At 41.6% G+C, this 24,726-nt stretch overlaps 1 protein-coding gene across 4 annotated transcripts in view; it reads left to right on the top strand.

Moving 5' to 3' along the window:
* The window catches only part of ppargc1b (peroxisome proliferator-activated receptor gamma, coactivator 1 beta), a 57,464-nt gene extending 35,734 nt beyond the window's left edge, over positions 1-21,730 (top strand). Inside the window, exons 2-12 of one of the 4 annotated variants that reach the window (XM_066716495.1) lie at positions 5,708-5,893; positions 7,108-7,296; positions 11,017-11,139; positions 11,686-12,610; positions 13,067-13,112; positions 13,718-13,782; positions 14,283-14,922; positions 15,113-15,164; positions 15,616-15,734; positions 16,105-16,281; positions 17,120-21,730. In XM_066716495.1, coding sequence (XP_066572592.1) covers positions 5,708-5,893; positions 7,108-7,296; positions 11,017-11,139; positions 11,686-12,610; positions 13,067-13,112; positions 13,718-13,782; positions 14,283-14,922; positions 15,113-15,164; positions 15,616-15,734; positions 16,105-16,276 — 2,517 coding nt within the window. In that variant the 3' untranslated portion in view covers positions 16,277-16,281; positions 17,120-21,730. The other 3 variants (XM_066716494.1, XM_066716496.1, XM_066716497.1) reach the window with 3 other exon arrangements.
* The last annotated feature ends 2,996 nt before the right edge of the window (positions 21,731-24,726 follow it).

The following is a 24,726-nucleotide window of genomic DNA, read 5'->3' as shown; positions in this document are numbered from 1 at the left end:
TTTTTTCCTGATATGAAAATAAAATGGAAACCAATCGCACAGCCTCTTTTGTAAATTACATTGTAAATAACCATTAATTATTTAGTGACAGAGATGGGTTATCAAAAATGTGAATGTTTAGGAACGGTTTCATTTTGTTGGGATTGGTTCTGTTCCGTCCACCAAGAACCAACTTGGGTGTGCTGTGGTGTTCTCTTGAGCCCATTAAACCCAAAACAGGAATCATTTGCCTCACTTCCTTGGGGGGAAGGTAACGTTGTAATAGACCCAGACTTGTGATTTAACTGTCAGAAACACAAACCAGAATAAAGCCGACCTCACAAGGAAAACGATCACATATCTGCAGACCCCACACAGAGTTAAGTACAATACCTGGCACAGCCATCGTCAGCTGGTTATGCCTAAATCCTCCAATGATTTGAATTGGGAGTGGGTGCGCTACAGTGTTTAGTGGATTGTCAAGATTATCAGAGTTGCCTGGAATAGCCTGTACCCTTCAGTGTTCAGCTGGTCACCCAATACCCACTGCAGCTCTGTTTTAACTCTGTTTGGAGTAATCCAGTTACTACTGGATGCAGGTCAGTGTGCTTTATAACTAGCCTGCCTTATCGAGGCCTGAAAAGTGAGGGCCCATCTGTAATTGGCATTGCCAGTGTTTGAAAAGCCAGCCCTGTCACAAGCAGCTTGTATAAGAGCCGGTCATAAGACCCAGGGATAACAGCTATATATAACATACCTTAGATAGCAGTGAGCTCAAAGGGAGCAGGGCGCCCAGATAAGAACCTATTAACTGGCAAGTGCCTGAGATAAATGAGAATGCTGGAAGCTTATAAAATCTGAGACTTCAGTTGAACTTGCGAGGCTTGGAGGTTTTGAAGTGTGTGGTTAAGATTCCCGGGGCTGCCGTTCAATCTTCCCCACCTACCCCAATTGTCAGGACTCCCTCTCCCACACACTCATCTCACTGGACCTCCGAGCCTAAATGGGAGTCTGTGTCTCCCACCGAACACTTTGTCGTAATCTTAACTGGCAGGCAACTGTGTCCAACTGTGTTCTTCAGTAAGTCTTGCTTAAATTCATTGCTGTGTCTCCTAATTCGAAGCGGAATCTAATATTCCCTCACGGACTGATCTCTTTATTGGGATTGAAATTGTTTTGGCGGGCGCTTTCAGGCCGTGCCAAAAGCTGAAAGAAGTGAATGTGCAACTTACCCTTACAGCCTAAGGTTGACCGTGTATGGTGTTTTTCCTTTGGCAGATAACAAAAGACCCTCCACCTCTGTCACAAGGCTGTGTTCAGTGATGCTATAGCACATGACTGGACCTCTGGCAGAATTTTATGTAACATATAGTAATCAACATATGTAGGATATAATTAGAGTATTTTTAGCAGACATCTCAGCACTTAGCCTTTGTGTCGTGGAGACAGGAAGGCCTGGGTTAGCTGAGCAGCAATGGAAAGTGCTTTTAGCTGGGACAGCAATTGTCAATCCTTTTTATTATTTTTATTTTTACATTCCTTCCCGAACGTAGTAGCAAAGTCCCTCAGGGTACCTTGTACGCACAAAGCATTTCCTAATTGATTTGTGCTACAGTTTTCATGCCATGATATAAAGGTGGACAGAAAGTGTACCAGAAAAGCCGATTTCTTTTCTTTTCTTTTCAGAATTTACGTAATTTAGTTTTTATTTCGGTACCTGTCCCTCCTTGCAATTTCTGTTTAATAGGCTGCTTAGCTTTGCATTCCCAGCGATTTGTGTTTATGTTTCTATTAAAGAGCTACTGGCATGCCCGGGACAGACCCTAAAAGGTTCTTGAAAGCCCTGTGTACAGAACATGGCACTCAAAAAATAAATAAACCAATCTCATGAAAAATTTACATTCTAACCTATTACAAAATACACAGCCTATTTGCCACAGGAACATAAGCCATCTGTATTTTGTGCCTGGATTGGCAAATATGTCGTCTAGCTTTATCATTTAGTCATGCTCCCTTTTTTTATAGGCCTGGGAATTGTCAGATTGAAATATGGTTTGGCGTATTTGAGTGACTAGCCTGAATTTCTGTGGGGGAGGGGTGGGGGAGATATTTTCTTTTCGATACAAATTAAAAGTGGATTTTATCTGAAGTAGTTAAGATATCCTTATGCCCGTTTCATACCTGTGTTTAAATTGTGACGCTAACACTGGGCAAAACACTTACTCTCTCACTCTCTTGGCCTACAAACTCCATTGACCAGAGTGATCGCTTATTGCTCGTTCCCTCAAAAGTCCACATTCAAAGTCTAGGTCTCATTTGGAGATAAAGCCAGATAAGATAATGTAATAAAGTAATTCACGGTTTTCCTTGAAGGCAGCCATTTAAGCATTTAAGCGCTTAATGGAGCTGTTGTTGGGATCAATATTGCATATTGCTATGATAAATAACAACGACAGGGCCAAGACGGGAAAAGACAAATACCCTGCAGACTGTGTGAGTCAAAAAGCTCGAGTGTGAGTCAGGACAGTAGCAGCAGTATTGCTCAGCTGTCATACATTGCATTTGTTTATAGTAGTTTCGGTGGTATTGTCACTGCAGACTTGGCTGAAGACATGATAAGGTGCTTCTTTGATTCATTTCCGGTTTTGCGAGCTGTTATCTCATGCACAGTTTGGAAAGTGCAATGGGCCTCATAGAGTATAAAATATTACTGCACTCATGTAGTGGGAGGACCCCTTGGTTTCCCTTGAAGTAAACCTTCAGTCTCTGTGATAATGGTTCTACATTTTGTTGGCGATTGTGGTAGGTGGGGGCTGCGAATTTTCCAGTCTGGCCCACCTGAACTTAGACCTTCAGGACTCAAGGATGTTTTATCGATTCAACATGGAGAACCGTAACAGAAGAGAGGGCGAAAAAAAAAAAAAAGGCAGAGTCTGGAAATGAAAGCAAACCGGAAGAATTCATTGGAATTGATTTTTGCTCGGTGCTGGTTGCCTGATAGTGTAAGCAGAGAAATGAAGGAATAAGGTGGAGGGATTGAGGAGGGAGATATGTGTGTGTGGGGGGGGGGAGCTGTGATGAGTCACTCAGGCACATGAGGGAGATGTGAGGGGAGTACTAACGCCAACCCAGTTTGGCAGTGTATACCTACATTAGCACTGCATTTCACTGCACAACTGTGGAAAACTGAGCCAACATAGCCTGAAACGAAGGGAGGTCATAACAGGCCATCCTGTTATCTCAGAGTTCAGTGAGTCGGGGCTATATAGAAATAAAACTCCCATGATAACCTGTTTAGTTTGCTTTTATCCTAGTCCTGCTTTATAATGCTGATGACAATGATATTTGAAGCCTGTTGCTGCAATAAATTAGCCCTGGTAAACAATCTGTATCTGTAGAAGCGTACACCAATTACTTGTGTACTAATATCAGCTTAAATAAATTTCAGATTAAATTCCTCACCACTGGTTTCTGTTTGATTTGCCGTGCTGTGTTTCAGTTGTCATCTCCTGCTGCGAAAAGAGTGAGGAGTTATAGTTGTGTATTTTAGTTAATTTAACGAGCAGATATTCGCAGACGAAATCCGCTTTCGACTCGCCATGCTGTATGATTAAGTGATTATTAGAAACCAGCAGTCTCTGCTCTCGAAGGACTGTTCATCTTTGTGAAGAGCTGACCTTTGGTAGTTGAATGAAATAGACCAGACTAGATGGCAGGAGATGTGTAATAGAGATGGGGTATTTCATGGGGTTTTCTCATCAAAGATACATAGCCAGAGCTCTAGGATATCCATGTCCTCTGTCACTGAGAACTCGAGTATTTGAGTCACCAGTTTACAGGGCTGTGTGAACAATAGAATTCATTAGTATTAGTTTTAAACATGTTTAGTTTCATAATTTTTTCTGGGCAGAACTTGCATTTTGTACAAGGTTGTGTATTGGAGCAGTCCTTGGTTGTTCTAGGATTATAGTACTTCTGATTACAATTACTTCTACTAAAAATAGTGTAATTCTATGTTCACAATTTTGAAATAATACATCAGCATAATTTTCATAATAATAACAGCACTGACAAAACACCTGGCACCAAACTGAGGAAACCTTGTCAACACCGAACTGGAAGCTTGCCTTTGCATATCACGCACGTAGAGGACTGTGGAAAATGGTTCTTTTCTGTTCTTTTTTTAGGATTATAATGATACTAATATATCATTATCATCATCATGATCATGACCAGGAATCCCCAGCTGTTACTTGTTTTGTACATGAGAATGAAGCTATAGATCAAACAATTAAAATATGGCACATGATGCTGCCACAAACAGTTGTACAAACGTTCTGTCCGGTTCTCCAGTTGTCTGTGCTGATACGATGGTTTGTGGTCCACCATAACGCTGCCCCCACTTCTGCACAACTGTCTACCTACTCCTGCAGAAGCGGCTGGCTACATGAAAGCCAAAGCAGGCGAGACACTTTAACGGAACTGGAGTTTACACTTAAAAGCATAACACCAAGAGTAACAGAGTGTCATTTCTGCATTTGTTATTTTATGAAACACGACTTCCTCTTATCCCCCCCTTTGATGATCAGTCCCGCTTCCTCTCGAGTGTGTTGCTCCTCGTTTCTCACCAGCTGAGCTTCTTCGAGAACAGAAAATAAATGATGTTACCTAGGAGCCAAGGAGCAGTTGAGAATGAAGTGCAAATGACGCTCAGGGCCGGTGACTGAGCTCTGTCAGAGACACTTGTTTTAGGATGGTGCCATCCTAAAACAAGTGTCTCTGACCGAGATGCAAAACACTAAGCACAAAACGGAGCAGACACTTACCTACAAACAAAATCAGGTAGCATGGCTACGTACATCATTCCACTCGACTTAGACATGCTGAGTATTTATTTTGTATCAAGAGTGCTTGAATCAAGTAGCAAATGCATTTTAAAGTGGCCCAAATGTGGGATGTGGATTTGTTTGGTTTAATTATAATTGGGGGGAGGAGTACTCGTGTCATATAATTAACACCAATATTCTAATATCCCGTAAGCCTGCTTGACTTTGTGTTGCATTGTGACTGTTAATGTCCCGAGCAAGGCTTGGTAAATTCGTTCCTGGTTTGTCCTCTAAACCGCTAAGTGATTCCCACTACACAGCACTATAGAATTCCTCTGTCACTCAGGGTTATCCTTGAGGGATGACCTAAAACATGCACACACCATCTTCCTTTGGGCCGCCGTTTGGCGCAGTGTGTCTTCTGATGCGTGGGCTTTTCTGTGCCTTAATAAATAGAGCTCTGCCCTATTTACATGGATAACCTTGACACTAGATAATATGTATGCAGAGTAACACCAAGCCTAAAACAGAGTAGACAAACCCAGCTATAGTGACTGGACTGGGGTCATTTTAATATGGCAGGGCTATAGGACTTTGCTGGTCTGCATTTTCTTTCCCACCATTAGTTTTTTTCTCATTTATTCTCTCCAGTTTAGTACTTAAGGCTGTTTTCTGGAGCAATGCTGAAGGTAATAGGGTTGTGAAACCTTTCGGAAGAAAAGATTGAATTGCTTTTTGCAGTCTGCAAGATTTCTTAAGCCAGGGCTGGCAGATTTTTTGGTCTCTGGTGGGGTCCACTAATTTTGATGTCTTCAGCCTGTTCTGACCTTTCACTCACTCACACTCTCTCTCTCTCTCTCTCTCTCTCTCTCTCTCTCTCTCTCTTCCCATGTGTATTACAGTACGAGGAGGAGGAAGTCTGCTCTGACCGGCTGGACACTGACTTTCCAGACATCGACTTGTCTCAGCTGGACGCCAGCGATTTCGATTCTGTCAACTGCCTCAGCGAGCTGCAATGGTGCAACGACCACTCAGACACCTCCCCTGCCTCCAACCAGTACAGCACAGGAGACCCCGAGCTTTTCGGGGTGAGTCTTCCTCACACTGTCCGCCTGGCACCCGGCTACTGCTCTTTTTCACTTGAATCTGTTGCGTGCGTCGATTCAGAAACCGCACAGCTCCGCAAATCCATGTTCTAATCCCTTCCCTTGTTAAGCAGTTCGTCTCTTCCACTGACGTCATCCTTGTTCCGAGACTGTATTTTTTTTTTGGTCCTCTTCGTAATGTTAATCTCCCATTATTATAGATCTGCCTTTATGGATTGAATCAGGAATGTTCCCTGAGGTGTTCATTAGGAGATGACTTTAGAAGGCATTGATCTCAGGGCTCAATGCAAGTCACCTGTAGCTGACAAAACAGCTTAGGGTCTGTCCCTTTTGTGGTGGACACATTAAGCCGCAGTTAAAGATCTCTATCTGCTCTAATTTAACAAGGGAAAGCAGAAAAAGAGCAATGCCCTCAGCCACCACTCTAACTACTGTACTAGTAGGGCCTGTGTATGTATTTTGTATTCTCCTATGTGGCATTTAAGCTGCAGTCCATTAGTATAAATTCATTCTTTTTCACACCTGGCCATGACTGCTAATTGCAAAAGGAATTGAAGTTCTTCTGCCACTTCTTGCTGCATTTTACTCTTCATGTCATTGACTAAATGAGAAAATGATGTGGCACTGATACAAGGGAATTAATTTCCAGCCAAAGACAAATGAAAAATATTGTTTTGGAAGATGCAGGCAATTGCAGCAGTGGTTTTGTTTAAAGCAGGCACACTCACGAATGCCTACTTTACTGCAGCACCACATTGTAAATAAGAGGGCTATCGTGGCAGAAAAATAATAATAAAAAAAAAATTGCTTTCTCTCACATTTTAATTAAGACACTGCCTTGGCTGAGGACGCATTAAAAAGTCTACATGGAATAGATGGGCAAAAAAAAAATCTAAAATGAAGTGCCCCGCTTCCAAGCGGCTAATTTTCCTTGCAGTTATAGCGCTCTATACAGTCTGTAGAGGTCAGTAAAAGCACTTAAGCACACTGCTGCTCTACTTGTTGTCAGATTGAGTGTGTGGAAGAGATGGCCATTGGGAATCGCAGTCATTTTAAGGGACGGCATTTTATGTGGCCAAGGGAAGTTGGCAGAACCAAACGGTGCCATTATATATCTTGGGAGAACAGCTACTGAATATCTCTCTCTCTCTCTCTCTCTCTCTCTCTCTCTCTCTCTCTCTCACTCACTCTCACAGATAGAAGAGGAGAATGCGGCACTTCTGGCCGCTCTCACAGACAGCTTGGACGGGATGGTGGAGGACGAGGTGGGGGGGCTGTCTGTGTTCCCCTCGTTGGGGGAGGGGGCTGAGGGGGAGGAGGACCCCTCCCTGTTAAATGACCCCTTCCCAGCCCCCCCCAGCCCAGAGACTGAAGACCCGTCTCTAGTAAGAACCCTTCCTTCCTGTTTAAGGTGGATTTGGATGGGCCTCTGACTACCCCACAGCATGGGTATGATAGGCAACAAAGGTCTGAATTTTTCTCATTTTGGGCTTTTCGATTTTAATGGCTACGGCTCTAACCCACCCCCCTTTTTCAGGCATGCTTAGTGGACGACCCTGGCCCTCTGTCGCCGAGGGGCCTGCGCTTGTGACAGTCAGCCGTCACCTTTATTGTGAATGTGTCTTGTCTCTACCTCCCTCTCTGTCTGTCCGAGGGAGTAATTCATTGCCTTCTCAGCGTCTACCTGCGAGGTTCCTGATTCCCTGGTTATAGCCTTGGACTCCAGAAGCCAGGGGCCTGTCACACAATACTCAGGGCCACCCTTCGGGGCCCCTGGCAGCTTTCACACTGCTATGCAGGAATTCTTACCTCCCCTCCCCCTCCCTTCTCCCCATTTCTCAGTCCCTTGCTTCCATGACCAAAAAAAATGATTTTTCCAGGCCACTGTTACCCATTTACACATGTCTGCTGCACATCTCCACTGACAAGTGTATCATTAACAATATTCCTCAGAATTTTCACACTTATTTTGAAAACGCTGAGAGCTGCTGTTCCCCTTAGACTGTTTGATCTGATTAAAAGGAAAAAATATCAATTTAAACACGGTTTACATTCCAAAATGGCAAGAATAGTGTTTACAATTCCAGCAGTTGATGCCCAAGCCATTTTTGATTAACAATATACATTATGGATGTATCTGGTTTTACAGATCAAATTTTGAATCATGTTGATCGATTCTTTCCTTTAAATTTTGGCAGCTTTCGAAAGACAAGTGTAAATGGGATAAAACTGGCACGGATGTTTATTATCGTCATTATTATTATTTACTAGATATTTATGATTTAAGGAGTTTGTGTTAAATGTTGTAATTTCTATGACTCGAGAGACAGACAGCAATTTCAAGGGGGGTTAAGACAAACTAAAGGATTAAAGAAAGGTCGTTATGAGGTTCAATTTCTTCTAGTGAATCGGCTTTCTTACAAAATGGACTAAAACGCACTGCAGTGTGATTGACTGAGTGAAAACAGATACCCTTTTCACTCAGAGGCTGCGAATCTTCTGGTTGAGCAGAATTACGCATTGTAATTATAAGACACATAACGGTATTCATGCTTAATTTGAAGCATAAGGTGCATTTTCTGGTTTATTATTTCCCATCCTTGTCTTACTCATTTGTTTTCAGTCAGCCTAGATCCTAATCTGATTAATTTTGAAAGCTCCCTGAAATTTTCCTTAACCATCACATGATAAATATCCTGTCAGTCCCGACACTGATATTGCACTCAAGCTGTTCCGTGTAAACAACACGACGGCTGATGTAAACACAGGGACCCTTTTCATTTTATTTCATGGCGACAACCAGTTCTGAAGTTGGCCTTTATAGAGTCAGGCACAAAGGGTTTAGCAGTCCTTGCCAGATTTCTTTCGCCAAGTGTAATTGCATCAGCTGGTTTTGACACGTGCAACATTTCCAATAAGTTGCTTCATTGATATTTTCTGTCAAGAAGACATTTTTACTTCCTTTTCTTAATATGTATACTATTTTCCAAGGTTGTGCACGGCTGTATAAGCTGTGACAAGAATCATATTGTATTACTAGATTTTCTGCTTCCTTAAATAACTGTCTGTCAGAGGCTTGGATATAATATTACAACTGGTTCATGCAGGAGAGTCTATTGAACGCCTTAGTGATAATGCAGTATTATTCTGTTCATGGAGCAGATGAAACATGTAGGAACATATAAAATCAATCTAACCTATATATCGTTATATATTGATTATCGTGCCATTCCTGTTTGAAAAATGCAAGCAGCATGGAAAAACATTTTCTTTCCCCATACACGCTTTTTCTGTAAAAGAACAGTTACTCTTCTATTCTCTCACTCGCCGGCTTCACTGCAAACAGGTTTTCAAACAACAGGTGTTAAGATTTGTGATTTCTTGCAAAGGCTTGTAGCAAATCATGAAAAATAAATGAGCATGGATGCATGAATTTGTTCCAATAAGAAAGCAGCCATTATCTTTAGCAGTGAGTCTAAATAAGTTGTCACTATATAAAAATATTACAAAAAATTAAAAACATGATTCTCTTTAAAGAAAATGTAGAACAGTTGCAGTTGTATGCTGTTAATACGTGTAAGAATTCTTTTTAAGGTCCTGCTGTTTGGCTGTTAGACAGATCAACTGGTCTTATGTGCTATGCTTAAGTGTAAGCTTAAGTTATGTCACTCAACTAAACCCTTCTTTACACCAGTGCTTGGATGCCTAACAGTTTTAGCACAGTGCTATTTTAGCAGGTTATTTGTTCCAAAATAAAAACTGCTCATTTTTGCTGATCTGAAAGTCTTTTATTTTGCGGCAAAGCTAGTACTGTGCTTAAGGTTGGGATCATTCAAACCAGACACTAATTGGGTGGTCAATTTGTGTGAATACATACTGTCAGGGATGGGGGAAGTTAAAACCGGTGTGAAACCCTCTAAGACTACCCAGAAAATGATTTAGATAGAAGAGATCATAGGAAATTACTCATTTTGCTTTCTGTTATGTACAACCATGCTCAACGCCCCCTCTCCTCCAAAACACACCATAAGATAATGTTCCAGTTTCTAATGCCAGCATCCGAATGTGTAGCCCTGATCGCCATCTAGTGTTATTTGAGCATATGTGCAGCTCGGCCCAGTGCGGTTAGCAGAGCATAAGGCTGTTGTAGTGAGAACAAGGAGAGTATTGAGGAGGGAAAGCCAGGAAACAAGACACTGAAACGCAGTCTTTCATCACAGAAGTGCCTTTCTGTGCCAGACCAGTTTGTAAACCGAGTCGGAAACTTTGAAACACCCTTCAGATTGTACAATGGCTGCTTGCGAGGCATCATTAACCAGATTGCCAAATTGGCACATGCGCAAGATGTTATTTTTTTTTTTAGGTTTTTTTTTTTGGCGTTAACCAAGATCTCATTTAAAAAAAATAAAAATAAATGTAGTGCCCGCAGCAAAGCTGTTAAGACCCACCAAGTTGGAGTCGGGTTGACAAAATCCCATAAGCAGATCTGATTGAGCTATATCTGTGCCAGGCTGGGAGAGTGTTGTCCTCAACATATTACTGATTAATCTCCAGGAGAAGATATTCTTGCTGAGCTCTCCCAAACAGGGTTGATTTGCTGGGAAGTGGGAGGGATTCTAATTACATAGTAGGCTCTTTAAAAGCAATAGAACTTCACCTCTCTTTAAAAGCAATATAATAATTTAATTTACTGTAGTTTGTTTGTTGATTCTTGGAGGGAGGGTATAAAAATGTATATATATATTTCCCTAAACAGGAGGGTAATAACATGTTTTCATGGTGTACATGCAAAACTGATCAAATACATATACATATATATGTATATATTATGTATGTATACAATGTCTACTGATTTTGGAGAGAATATAAATGAATGTGGACCAATGGGAAAGCTAAATCAGAAGAAGCAAAAGCCTTGTTTGTAGGACTCCTTGTGTTATGAATGACTTTGACTTTGAGTTCTCATGTGGGGTTAATTTAGGCTTGTAGTTTCTGGTGAAGGTGGGGTGTAGGGGGGTGGGTGTAAATTGTGCTGTTGTGGTGTGTCTGTGAGGCCCGAGAGCTTTATTTGTGAATTACAGTTGTTCCCAAACTTCTCCCCACAGCTAAAGAAGCTCCTCCTCTCACCTGCCAACGTGCCTGTCAGCTATGAAACGCACAAACAAGGCAGCACGCATCGCCATAGCAATGGGAACCCAAACCTCAAGCCCCAGAGGCCTTCAGTAAAGGTACAGAAAGAACATCAGTCAATGAATAGCACAACAAATGTTGTCAAACTTTAGAAACCAGAAACAGAACCTCATTTATATGACTATGCTATCAAACATTTATGCTCTTCTGGGACTTTTACTACAGTGTAAAATGTTTCCTTTTTTGTCTTAATCCAAATACTATAGATCTGAAGGAAGATGTCAAGAAAAAAAAAACACATGTATGTGGTGGTATTCAGTTTATTTCCCCTCCAGCAGTTAATGAGATTGAATAAAGTTGAACATCTACCAGCAAGGGAATAAGGCAGAGAATTATGTTCCTGGGCTTTTAAAAATCATCCTACAAGAGAAACGTAGACAAGACTGTAGCTGACAGGGTTTTCAGAGTAAAAACCATGCCAGTTTGGAGATTCACAGAATACCAATCCACCCCAGTGCCTCAGCAAGGTCAATAATTCCTTATTGAAAGCATTATCAAAACTGTTTTTAGCTGTGCTGTTTAGTACAGAGATAATGCTGTTCCTCTCTCTCTCTCTCTCTCTCTCTCTCTCTCTCGGACCGCAGTCTGATAGCGCACAAGACCACAAGCCCAGATTCTCACGACCGAAGGGCCGCACCTGCACCGAACTGCACCGGCACCTGACCACAACCCAAGCGGCCGAGGACGCCCCCTCCCCGGACACAGAGGGTGACAGCGAGTCGGAGGAGGACTCGGACAGTGAGGGCGAGTCCCCCGCCGTGGCGTCTGCCCTCCCGCAGTTCAGCTCCGAGGCAGAGCTGCATTCAGTCGTGGAGCTCATCAAATACATGCACACGTACTGCCTCCCCACTCGCAAGCACCCTGGCCTGGACCGGAGGGACCGCGAGGGCCCAGGCTCTGTCCGCAGGGCAAGGCCTGAGTGCGTTCCCACCAGGCTGCCCCCGCAGTCTTGCCCCAAGCCGATGTCACAGACAGACAGCTGTGGCCGCCCTCGCTCAGTCTTCGTCCGCAAGAGAGAGGTGAAGGGGCACTCGCTACTCAGGGAGCTTTTAGAGACAGTCACCACCTTTGACGTGAGCAAGCCTTACCGACTGCACAGCCCTCCCTACTCCCACTGTAAAGTTGCCGTCTCTCCCGCTTCCCCCAAGCAGATACGGGAAGATAAGGCCCCTCCAGCCAAACCGGAGCTCAAAGACTCCATTTCCAAAGGCCTCGCGAGAGACAAAATTCTGAGTAGTGGCCCTCCCCAGCCCAAAACATCAAAGTCCCCTAAGAAACCAGAGGAAGCCTCCTTCTCCGTGAGGCGGTCCAGGAGGCTCGCTTCTTTCCCCGGACGCTTTGGCAAAAAGACATGGGTGGGGGCAGGGACAGGGAGGGGTAAGGCTGGTTCGACCAACCCAGGGCAGGGGAAGGAGGAGGCGGGAACAGCAGACAGCGCCCTGCAGGAAACGCCCAAGCACCACACTTCCTGCGTGACAGGCATGCGAAAGTCAGCCTGCGGTCAGAACGGTAAGGGAGAAGCTTTGAAAAGCTGTTGCTTGCATGTTTATAAAAGGATTTTAAGTTTAAAAGTGCATACACATCATTTTCTTATTATCTTGAAGGGTACAGTTGCTTCTAATATTAAATCAAGAGTTCAGGGAAACAGCTGCACGCAATCTCTCAACACTGTATTTAATATTTGTTTTGATACAAAAGATCAGGCCGACGAGGTGTCGTGAATCATCTGCCTCGGCACTTCTGCAGTTCAGCTGCAGCCCGTGATCAGGTGGCTAATCCACACCTTCAGACACTCGCACATGATTTCTGATTAATATCAATAAATTACTAAATTCACCCCGAAGGAGAGCGACGCCAAGTGGTTTGTCAACCTGGCTTCGTCTCGCAGGGGAGTGCTGCAGGGGAAACATGTTTTTTCGATGGAACGATTTTAATTATTCCTTGTCGATTTTGTTCTTCTTCCAGAGAAACGCGCCTGCCTGTGTCTGCCGCTGACTCCTAAATCCACAGGGTGCGTGTCTAGGGCACGGAATCGCTTTACGTTTTTTTTTTTTTTTTGGAGGGCATCCACAAGCAAACAAACAAAGCTTTTGATGTAAATGTCTGGATTCCTTCTACTGACCAAAAATTACACTGTTAAAGCTTTAACAAATGTGGCTGCTGAAACTTTTATTGGAAGATCTTGGATTTTCATTCTTCCAGAGGGCTCTTAACTGTTCACAATCATTTGATTCTCAATGTTAGACCAAACAAGGGGGGAACTTAATAACAGAGCACTTATTACTGTTGTGTTGCACCCTGGTGCCAAACTAACTTTAAAAGTTCTCTTAGATTGGAAGGAATGCATGTTTCCATTTGTTACTACAACTTTGCTTTATAAGTGGCAACCCGCAGCACACGAGTCACTTCACAAACAATATTATTGTAAATGCCTAAATAACTATATAAATTATGTATTGCTCTCCATATAGACAATTTGATCTCTTGATGTGGTACACTGCCATCAAAACTTAATTCTAGATACTGCATCTGGAAAATATGCAGATTAAACTGTTACTTTTCACCACATTCAAAAAGATGCGATTGTGACATTTACTTTTTCTCCCACATATTCAGAGACAGTCATGAAGCCAACAAGTCCTTTGAACAGACACTAAGTGTGGAGCTCTGTGGAACAGCAGGTGAGATATATTGGATCGTTTTACGGGTTATAAAACTACGTCTTTTTGATGCTTTTAATGTAGGGGTGATTTGTTCCTGGCATTGTTTGTTTAGCACAATGTTTGTTTCCTCTTGATGGTGGAAAATCTAAAAGAAATGCATACACTGGCTGTGGGGACACCTCAGTTAGCATCCTGGAATATAACTGAACTTTCTAACTTTATAGAAAGTTTATATTTAATATTTATGTTTATATTTAAATAAAAACATGTTTTTAGCTACATCCACTGATAATGGATGAATTGGTGCAATTTTGTTGATTGTTTCCCTAAAATGCTTTTGGTCAGGAAGTGTGGAATTGCAGACACATTGTTTATTTACATTCTCTTGAATTACCTCCCTTAACCATCTTTGATATGCTTATACTTTTTTACTTATTAAATAGTAGTTTAATAGTAATTACTTTAAAACTCAATCATAGGCTGAGATTAACTGTGTGTTGGACTGGTATTGCTTGCAGGTCTCACTCCTCCAACTACACCGCCACACAAACCAGTGGAGGACGACCTGTTCAAGCCAGAGGTGAAAGGGGAGTCTCCTCCGAAGAGCCCCTGGCTGCCGGCTGGGGGGGGGAGGCTGCATTCTCGGAAGTTACCGGAACAGACAGAGCTGTATGCCCATCTGCGCAAATCGGGCCAGGGGTCCAGTGAGGAGCGGTTGGGCAAGCGTACGTTCGGGGACCACGATTACTGCCTGCTGAGCTCTGGGGAAAGCCGCAAGAGGACAGCTGTCGTGCTGTCGCCCTGTAGCAGTGTGGAGGAGGAGAAGGACGAGGAAGAGGAGGATGAAGAGGATGAGGAAGGGATGGAGGAGGAGGCGGAGTGGGACGGGAGGGACCACGTAGAGGCAGGGACCTGGGTGGGGAGCAGGTTGGCAAGCCAGCAGCTCCTCTCCTCCAAAGACCCTGAGCCCATGCCCAAGTCCGACGGAGACGGGGAATTGGGCAGCTCGCTGTCCCGGTCCGGATCACTCCAAGCCTTATCCCCCCGCAATGCTGGGGAGACCTCAGAGCGATCCTCCCGCCCCCCGACCCCAAACCACCACACCCCCCGCACCCCCTGCTGCCAGCCACGCCCTGCCAGTGGGAGGCAGAGCTTCAGGTGCCAGTTGCTCTTCTTTTGATGTTCTTCCTGTGCCCTTCTCTCTGCTGCATAAAGACTAGTTGATTTGGTTCTACTTTTGAGTTTATGTCAGGGTGTTGTAGTCAGAAATGTGAGATTGGTGTGAGATTTTCATTTTAGTGTGATTAGTGGGAATGCGCTCTACAATCTTTGTCTTCTCTCCCTACAGCTGTGAGAATTCAGAAACATGCCATGGGGAGAAACAGAGAAATAAAGTCAACGTAAGTTGCTGGCACAAACTGGATCATTGAGCATTGCAGATAAAGAAGAGCAAACTTGTTCAAGCCTTGTTTTTCTCTTAAATAATTCAATTTAACTCGCAGAACCCTGCCATTATTTAAACATGTAGCCTTGACTCGATGACGATAAGAATGCAGCACAACACGCAGCAGGAAACAAACACAGCCATATCTTGTGTGTTAGGGGCTGGTCACAGACGCTCATGCAAGCTGCTATCTTATACCATGGAATTAGGAATCAGGAATGTAATTTAATACTGCAGGAAGCTGTATATTTTATAACACACTCTGTAGCACCAGACAATATGAGTGTGCAGAATAGTGAAATGGAAGACTCACCTAAGAGACCAATGGTTGCCAACTCTTTTGCAGGCATTTTCACGCCCGTAGTCAGTCAGTAAGTGACCGTTTCTCTCCCTGTGTCTCCTCTCAGGATGACTGCCGTGTTTTCTACATTCACAACCTGCCAAGCAGTGTTACCCAGACGATGCTTCGCCGCCGCTTTGAGGCGTTCGGAGAGCCAGAGGAATGCAAAGTCATAGTGAAAAACAAGTACGTTCTCCTCAAACAATCCCCTTCCCTCCTCTACTGGTGCGGACCAGGTCTTTAAAGGCTCTGTGGAAGGTGGTGTAGACTCTTAATCTACTGCTCCTCCTTCGCATCTCATAAAATAAGATGACCAGCCATGACGGTACCTGGGTAACACAACCCTAAGCATGCAACACAGACTACACAAACATAGTGTACACATCACTCAAGGTCCAAGTTGGGCTTTTCTAGTCTCTCTCTCAAGTGTGTGGCCCCTCTTTCTTATTTCAGACAGTCTTCCGGTAAGCACTCACCCACATTCGCATGTAATCCAAGGCAACAGCACAGCGCCTCATTGTTTGAGCATGACACAGATCAAAACCTGTCCTTTCAGATCTTGTGCCGTCCCTTTCAAACCCTGTCTGCTTGTGTCTGTCCAGCGAGCGGTGTGGAGTCATTACCTATCGGCAGGTGGAGAGCGGGCCGGGGCAGCGCAAAAGGAGGGAGCCTCCATTCCAGATCAGTTTCGGGGGGCTGCGGAGGTTCTGCAGGAAGCGCTACATTGATCTCGGTAAGAGGACAACGGTACAGAGGCAAATTCTCTGACTTGTGTTCTGAAGAAAGCAGCAGGACGTACTCTGATCTTGATTGTGTCTTTCTTTCTTTGTAACAGGTGTCTATGTTTATATATGAGCAGTCGAAAGCTTGTTTTGACAGTATACTGCTATGCTTCCCTTAACTGGAGCTCAGAGACCCCCAGGGGCATCCCCAGAGAAGCCTGAATGTATTTGACCGCCAGATAAACAGCGTGTCAAGCCAACACCATAATCAGTCTGGCACTCATTCACGGAAATGTTTGTTGATGATATGCAGCACTGTTTTGATTGTTTTCCTCCTCCCATGACCAGGCTCGTTAGCATGTAATAATTAGCCTGGGGAACTTGATATTGACTTTGGAATATGCCCACAAAATCAAATGCACGGTCCTACTGGACTGTCATGTCATTTATTTAACCGTTGACCCACTGGTTAGTCGTAGCCCTCTTCAATGGGTGGATTTGTGTAAAATGTATCCATCACAGAGTTGATTACTAATAGAAAGCTGATGAGCCCTGATATACCCTGTCTATTGAACATTCCTTCCCTAGGGCTGATGGGAGTAGTCAGTGTTAAATACAGAAGGCTGAACAAAATGACTAACTGATTATTGCATGATTACCTTTCAGTACAGTTGCCCAGTTTAAATGGAGAGGGGGCGCTTATTAAAAGCGATGGCAGGAAACAGGGGGTCACCCAGCCAAAAGAGCTTGGGAGCTCCTGTTCTGATATTTCAATAACAGAAGATCAGTAAAGGATGTGCTTGTTTGCTTTACTACACCTTCAATGTGTGGTTGAATGTCTCCCTTCAGATGAAGCGGGACCAGGGCCAGTGAAGAGCAAATATGATGCCATGGACTTTGACACCCTGCTGAAAGAAGCACAGAAGAGTCTGCATCGTTGATAAAGCCTTAAACCCAAAGGAGACACGCCTCAGTACCTCAACCAAGGCACCTCCTGATGTTTACGTTTTTAACGGGGAAAAAACTAAGGAAATAAAAAGACCATGTCTCTTTAAAGTGAGGAGAGAGGGTAATAATAATAAAAAAAGAGAAAACAAGTTTACACTGAACACAAGCTGCTTCCTGTGTGGGTGTCCATTACAGACTTTGCGCCAGCCCCGGCCATTAGGGAAAAAAAAAAGAAGAAGAAAAAGAGGGGTTCCTTAGTGTGTGTGTGCGTGTCATTCTTTTTGTATTCTCGATTTTACTATTGGTGGAACCGCAGTTGCATTCCGCCATTTATCTGTCTTCGTATGTGACTAAACCGCTTTAACGTTTATCGTGGATGTTACAAAAATAATAAAATAAAATAAACTACGTTTGTGCTACGTTATGAGGAAATTAAAAATATAATAATTAAAAGAAGCATAAATGACAACTTAGAGTTTACAACAAAATAACTTTCTTGTTTTGTAATTTTAGTGCTTCCTTAATTTCATCTATGCACTCGTAACGAGGTAATTGTCTTCTCTTTTATTTCTCCCACCCCCAAGCCTGCGTGTATCAACCCTTGTGCACTGTGCTGCTGGTTAACTTCAGCCAAGACTTTCAGAGGGATCTGGCAATTTTTAGAGCACTTCTCGGATCTGTGTCTCCTGTTGAAGAGAAATAGAACCGATCCTACTTGAGCACTTAATTGAAGCAAAGTCAAACTGAACCAACGACTTATTCATCGATGCAATAATTAGGCTGCAGAGGTTTATTGACATTGATTAAATACAACCTGGCTGCTTAGAAATCCTGTACCTGAGAAAAACACCAGGACAATCTCACATCACAATTTCTGAACAAGAAAATTGCATTAATTTGCTTTAGACTGTGAGGCCATACTTTTTGTGTGACCCTCGTACATGAAACCTGTACGTCTATCATGCAGTGAGTTTGCAGAGATTTTCTTTATCTTTAACTGGGCTTTTCCAGCAGCACTGCCACACGAAAGCGTTGGACTCGTCGGCCTTTGGCGCAGTATGTCGTTAGGCGTTAACACGAAAATAAAAATGAGCAGGCCAAGTATCGTTCACCTGCCAATTGCCGCCTTTTCAGAGAAGAAGAATGTTTCATTATTCAGTGGCGAAACTGGGAATGTCAGAGATTCTAAAATCCCCTTCTCATTGATGAATCAGAGGGATTTCTCTACCTCGTTTACATCCTCTCTCTTCCTCTCTCTCTCTCTCTTTTCTGGTGGGCGCAGGGAAGACACCTTTGCCATCCCCAAAAGCACTTGCCTTGTGGCTGAATATATTTGTCTCTGTGTCGATTTTCAAGTCTTTCTATCCGGTATACCAGTATATATGCGTGTTGTCTGTCTCTTGTCTTGTGGCGATGTGTCTAGGCACTATGATTGCAGGGGGATCTACGAAATGTTGGGCACGCCCTGCGCATTTTGAGAGATCGAGACTGGATTTACAGCCCTGTCTCTCCTCCTCTCCGACTTTCTCACTCTTCCTATCTCTTCCTCTTCCCCTTTTCTAATCCCGCCCCCCTAGGTAGTGTGCAAGTTTATCCCTGTGTGTGTTGTCCTCTCCTGAACTGCCTAGCTTCCAAGTTTCTCTCGTCCGTCTCTCTTCCTCTTTCCTATCTCTTCTTCCACGAGAACAAAATGTTTACATCAATAGATTCTCCATCTACTTTACTAGAACGCACACTAAGTACAAAGACGCCTTATTCAGTGTTAGTGGTTCCCTACAAGGATGTTCCTTTCTGGCTTACCTTAGTAGGTTACCCATAAAGAAGAACTATATATATATATATATATATATATATATATATATATATATATATATTTAGTGTTATACATACTTCAAAATGTTGTAGCGTCCATGTTAACTTATGGATTACATGCAGTCCTGAGTGAGTATTTGTACTTAGTATGTATACTACTAAATAGAGAGAGAACGTGCAGGTTTACATAACTAACCAAGTTATAATGGCTATCTATGATGTATATATGGTACCATGCCTAGACTTAACATGGTGTATTGTTGTGTGCTCTATGGCTCTGTGTAGATGTGAGTAATAATGGTGGTGGGTAACAGTTGTATTAAAGTTCATGAGAAGACTGAGTTAAAATAACAAAACAAACAAAAAACTAAGTAAGAAAAGACAAAAAATATATATATGTTGGGTAATACAGTTTGATCCAGGAGGTAAATGAAGGGAATTTCTTTTTGAATCGCAATCTCGAACACGGGCATAATCACATTTTTTCTTAGAGTACTGTAGGGTATAATTCACCAGTCAATCAAGTTAGTGATGCAAAGATTAACAAACAGGGTTACTCCCAGATGGCACATTCAGTTCGGTTTCTTCCACTTCAAAGTTGGCCATTTCAACTTCAAAGGAAGGAATGGTTTTTTAAAAAGTAATGGTTAGTTTCTTCACAGAACCAGCTGTTTCTGTTTGTATTGATATATCCACCGAATGTTCAGAAGATAAAGATAGCAATATTAATTTCAGTCTGGGTCATAGAATTCACATTTTTATTACAATGATTTTTTTTATTTATTTTTTGGTTTAAAAGTTGTGAGTTCTCCAGCTGGAACAAAATAATAATGGTTTGTCTATTGTTGTGATCAGTTACAATATTAATACCAATATATGTATTCCTTTGGTTGAAATTCAATTGGATACTAGTGTCTGCATTGGTTTCTAGGTTTTCATTTGTATTAATCTGTCTTCAAAGCCATCTAGAACCAATCTTTTTTTTTATATTCACCACATGGAGGCTATAAATGTTTGAAACTCATGTGGTATTAATGTACATCACATAGAAACTGATTCAAGTGGGCAAAGCAAAATGTCATAAGGAGAGCCTTAAAACAGTGGGGGAAAACAGCAAAGCTTTTAAAGCCTTGTACTAATGTCTCCTTTCAAAATCCTTTGTGTTTATAAATCACAGAGTAATTAAAACTTTTTGAAGCAGCCATATTATAAACAATATATATATACATATATATAAATATATATTTGTGTGTGTGTAGATAGATATATAGATAAGTATATAATTTCGTACTGAGAGCTTTAATGTTGACCATTTTCTTCATTTAGGAACACTGCATCATTTTGACAATTCACGGATCGTCACGTGTGTGAAAAAGCAAAACAAAATCAAAAACACTTCCACTCACCATTCAAGAATGTATTAATTAGTTAAAAATAATAATAATAATAATAATAATAATAATAATAATAATAATAATACACTTGGTTCATCAGTAAACTTGCAGCCAAGTGGCTAAAGTGTCTTTGCTAAGTTTGCAGGCAGTCTTCACCGGCCCCAGAATTACAACCACATTTCGAGCAACTTCTCTCCAGCCCTCTCCAACAAACTGGCTTTGTTTTTGTTGAGTTTTTGTTGTTTCCTCTTATTTTTCTCCAGTAGCCAGAGTTGTAGGGAATCTTCATTAAGACTTCAGTCTAGATGTGCTAATTTGATTTTGTGTGCCGTGTGAACTGCCTTCAAAGAGGCACATTGATTTCCCGATTGTTCCCAGTTTACTGCCGAACGAAGAGACATTTTGAGGCACTTGAAAGCTCATTCTTTGCATTTTTGAGCGGTCGCCCCTGGAAGTGTTTAGAAAACATCACCATATTGGAACAGAAGTCCCCCACACACACACACACACACACGCACACAAACGCGCACACAAACACACCACCCTCCCGTGAAAATCGTCATCAATCATTATTTTCAAATGTGAATCACTGTGCTACTTTGATGTAGCGTAGGTTTCCTCATGCTGTAGGGTGCACATTCTGTTGAGATGACATAAAAATGTCCATTGCTCCAATCCAAGGTGATATAATTGATCAACCTTCAAATTGCTGAAGTCCATGTACGGTGTATGTTGTTTCTGTATAAAGACTTGTAAGAAGAAAAAAGGGCATATTTTGTTTTCAATCTGTTTTGTTTCTTTTCTTGTCTATTTACATCTAATAACTATCAAATTCACAACCTGATTTTACTTTTTTAACATTTGTTTTGGTATACAGTATTTGGCTAGTAAAATTTTATATTTTTTACATATGTTGGTTTTGTTTTATTTTATTTTTTATTTATAAGGCACTTAGCTTGAATGTCTTTTAATCGTGTTTCCTATCCGTATTGTGTGATTTCATACATCTTGAGAGTATGGAGACGAAATGCATTTTCTGTATTTTTGAATCGTTAAAATGCTCTAGTTTCATAGATAATTTTACCAAAATAGCTGAAATTATCTGATGTTATAAATTCTATTTTAAGTCATGTAAATAGTTTTAAAAGAAGACGAAGAAAAAAAAATGGCTTCCTTTTAAACTAAAGAAAATTTCTCTGGAGAGATTGTTTACATTATTAAACTGTAGAAATGTTGCTCATATACTGTAAAAAATAAATATATTCCATTGATTTGCCTCAAAAAAATAAAACTCCTAATGAACAAACTAATGGCTCTTATATTGATTAAGAATAAGTGCATGTTTCTGGTATTTTATTGGTAGACAAGTCCTGCAAGTCCTCTGTGCTTAAACCACGGAGACAAATCTGTAAAGATTTTTTTTTTCGATCTACTGTACTTTATTTTCCTTCATTGTTTCACAAGTGCCATATATATATATCGTAACACAGTCTACAGAAGCAGTGATGCAGTGAGCAGCTCAACTGTTCAAAACCACCACTAATAATATATATCGCTTAACAGCACTGTGGCTGTCAAGTAGTACGTAAGTAAGGGAAAATGACTGTTTTGAGTCTCCTCTACTCCTTTCATGTCTTATTCTGACAGTGTGTAGTGTACTTTAAGTATTCCCTGCAGGATTGGAAATAAATCATGGAACCATTATTCTGAAAGAAACTTTGGATATGTCACAAGAAACAAAACCCAAAATCTCTGTGCTAAGTACTCATCGCTCAGCGCAAACGACGCCATTGAAGTGGCTAAAATTGTCAGCACGCATTAGATCATATTTAGTACTGAAGTTAAACCAAAAAAATACAGAGATATAAGCCTTTATTTAAATGTAATCCCAATGCTTGACAGAATTTAAGCACCATTATTTCTCGAGTTGCTGCGCGATAGCTAATATTAGCTCTGCCCTGATCCAACTGAAGTCAGGTTTAAAGCTCTTCGGGGAGGTAAAGCCGCGTGGCACCTTGCACTTGAGAGTGGAAACCGTGATTAAGATTTCATTCTCCCAGGTGAAAGAAGTCTCATAAGGGACTCGGAGCAGATTGCATGCTCTTGAAGGATCCGGCTGTTAGTGGGAGCATTGCTAACCTGGGAAATGTGATCAGCGGTTCACCCACGGCTTTATCTGTAAACCTGCAGATGCAAACTTCACTGGCGGAGGCCATTTTCTCAATCTTTCCCAATGCTGGCTTTCAGAAGACATCACAAGTGACAGGATAACAAAGACCACTGGTTATTATAAAGCCATCCTTAGAGGCTCAGTCCTCCTGCAGTCTTTTCTTAATTAGAAAGCTTATTGCTTTGAGAGCTGGCGTCTAATGTCCCAGAGGACACTTAAACCCAAAGGTCACTTATGTCCAGGAAGCGGATTCGTCTCCATCTTTCCTTTTTAAAGGGAAGATCAATGAGTCATTTTCTTTGTGGCTCCGCAGGCTGTGACCATCAATAGGATTAAATCTCCAGGTTTATTTATTTGTGTTAAAAGGACATTGACTAATGAAATGTATGAGAATTAAATAATCATAAGGAAATAACATCCTGGTGTTTGTTTTCACCCATTTGTACCAGTTATATTATTCTTTGTGATTAATTTAGCTGATCATTTCAAAAGCCCTCTGTAAGACCTGTTTTAATGTAAATTTAAGGTGATGTTTGACTAAAATTGCTTTCAACAAGAAGGCTGAATGGAGAATGAAGACATGTTGGTGCAATTGTCAGTTACAGAGTATGTACACACTTCTAGTCAGGAGTCTCTTGAGTTCAGCTGAGTTTTATTTTAGTTTTAAAGAGTGCAGTCATCATTTTTGTTTGATCTTAATCTCAAAATGGCTAGCTGCTTCTGTCTGAAGCTACACATCTGGTAAAGCAAAGAAAAGTGAAAAGTGACAGATTTGGATTTATTACAAGCATGTCATTTGAATGGAGAAAAGGGACATTTGCGAGGAGTTTCACAGAATTTTGTGTCCGTGTCAAAGGGGCTGAAAAACATGATGCCAATGTTAGCTTGCCCATAACCTATATGGCCATTCATTAACCCAATGCTTGGATCTGTCACATGAACAAACAGTCATTAGTATAAAATGAAAAATGCTACACTGCACAGTTTTGTAGCTTAGAAGAAGGTATGGTTACTTTGCTACAAAATAAACAGTTTGAGCATCAGGCATTTACCCATTGTCATCAGTACTTTTAGGTTTAATGTATTATACGCTGTACCTTCATTCATCATACTGAATGTCGCAAGCTTGTTACTGAAATGCCAGTGGTAGATGGCAATGTTTGGCTGATTTATTGTCTGTCTCTTGAAATTAGTGTATAAAAAACTATTTAGAAATATTGTATATGGATGTTCTTTCTTCAATTCTAAGTATGTTGATTTCTCACTATCTCTATATATATATGAAAACCTCAACATTAAGCATTTCTACATAGTGTTTCAACTGAGGTTACTCAAAAACAAAGGTTTATCTGTTAGGATCTGTATAGCTTACAATGAAGGATAGGAGCTATTGCCATTGTGTGACTTCAGCCAATTCCCAGACTGTCAATCTGTCAAAATGTCCACTCCACGTTCTGCTTGTACAGAATGTAGTTTCTGGAGGCAGGTATCTGGGTATTGTTTATTTACTCATGTGTGCTGATAGACCTGATGATACTTGCCAAACTGGGTCGTGTTTAGTTTACAAAAACAAAAAACAAAACTTGTCCAATGTTAAAACCCTATTATTCACATTTCTTCGGCAATTACATACAAGGCTACACATGCATCACATCCTCTAAATATAGTCTTACCCGGATAAGTCATTCAAGGAAATAATCAAATGCACCACACTGTGATGGCATCACTCACTGTAATGCAGTGTTTATGCCTTACTAGTCAAATGGAAGAAACGCCTCATGTTGCTACAGCCACTTCAGAACTACTTATTCAGTGAGGGAAAAAAAGTATTTGATCCCCTGCTGATTTTGTACGTTTGCCCACTGACAAAGAAATGATCAGTCTATAATTTTAATGGTAGGTGTATTTTAACAGTGAGAGACATCGCCAAGCAGTTTGGTGAGAAGGTGACAACGATGGTGCGATTATTCGCAAATGGAAGAAACACAAAATAACTGTCAGTCTCCCTCGGTCTGGGGCTCAATGCATGATCATGAGAACGGTGAGGAATCAGCCCAGAACTACACGGGAGGATCTTGTTAATTATCTCAAGGCAGCTGGGACCATAGTCACCAAGAAAACAATTGGTAACA

Source organism: Amia ocellicauda, chromosome 11 (genome assembly GCF_036373705.1).
Source record: "Amia ocellicauda isolate fAmiCal2 chromosome 11, fAmiCal2.hap1, whole genome shotgun sequence".
In the NCBI taxonomy this organism is placed as follows: Eukaryota; Metazoa; Chordata; class Actinopteri; order Amiiformes; family Amiidae; genus Amia; species Amia ocellicauda.
This window is presented reverse-complemented; position numbering and strand designations above follow the sequence as displayed.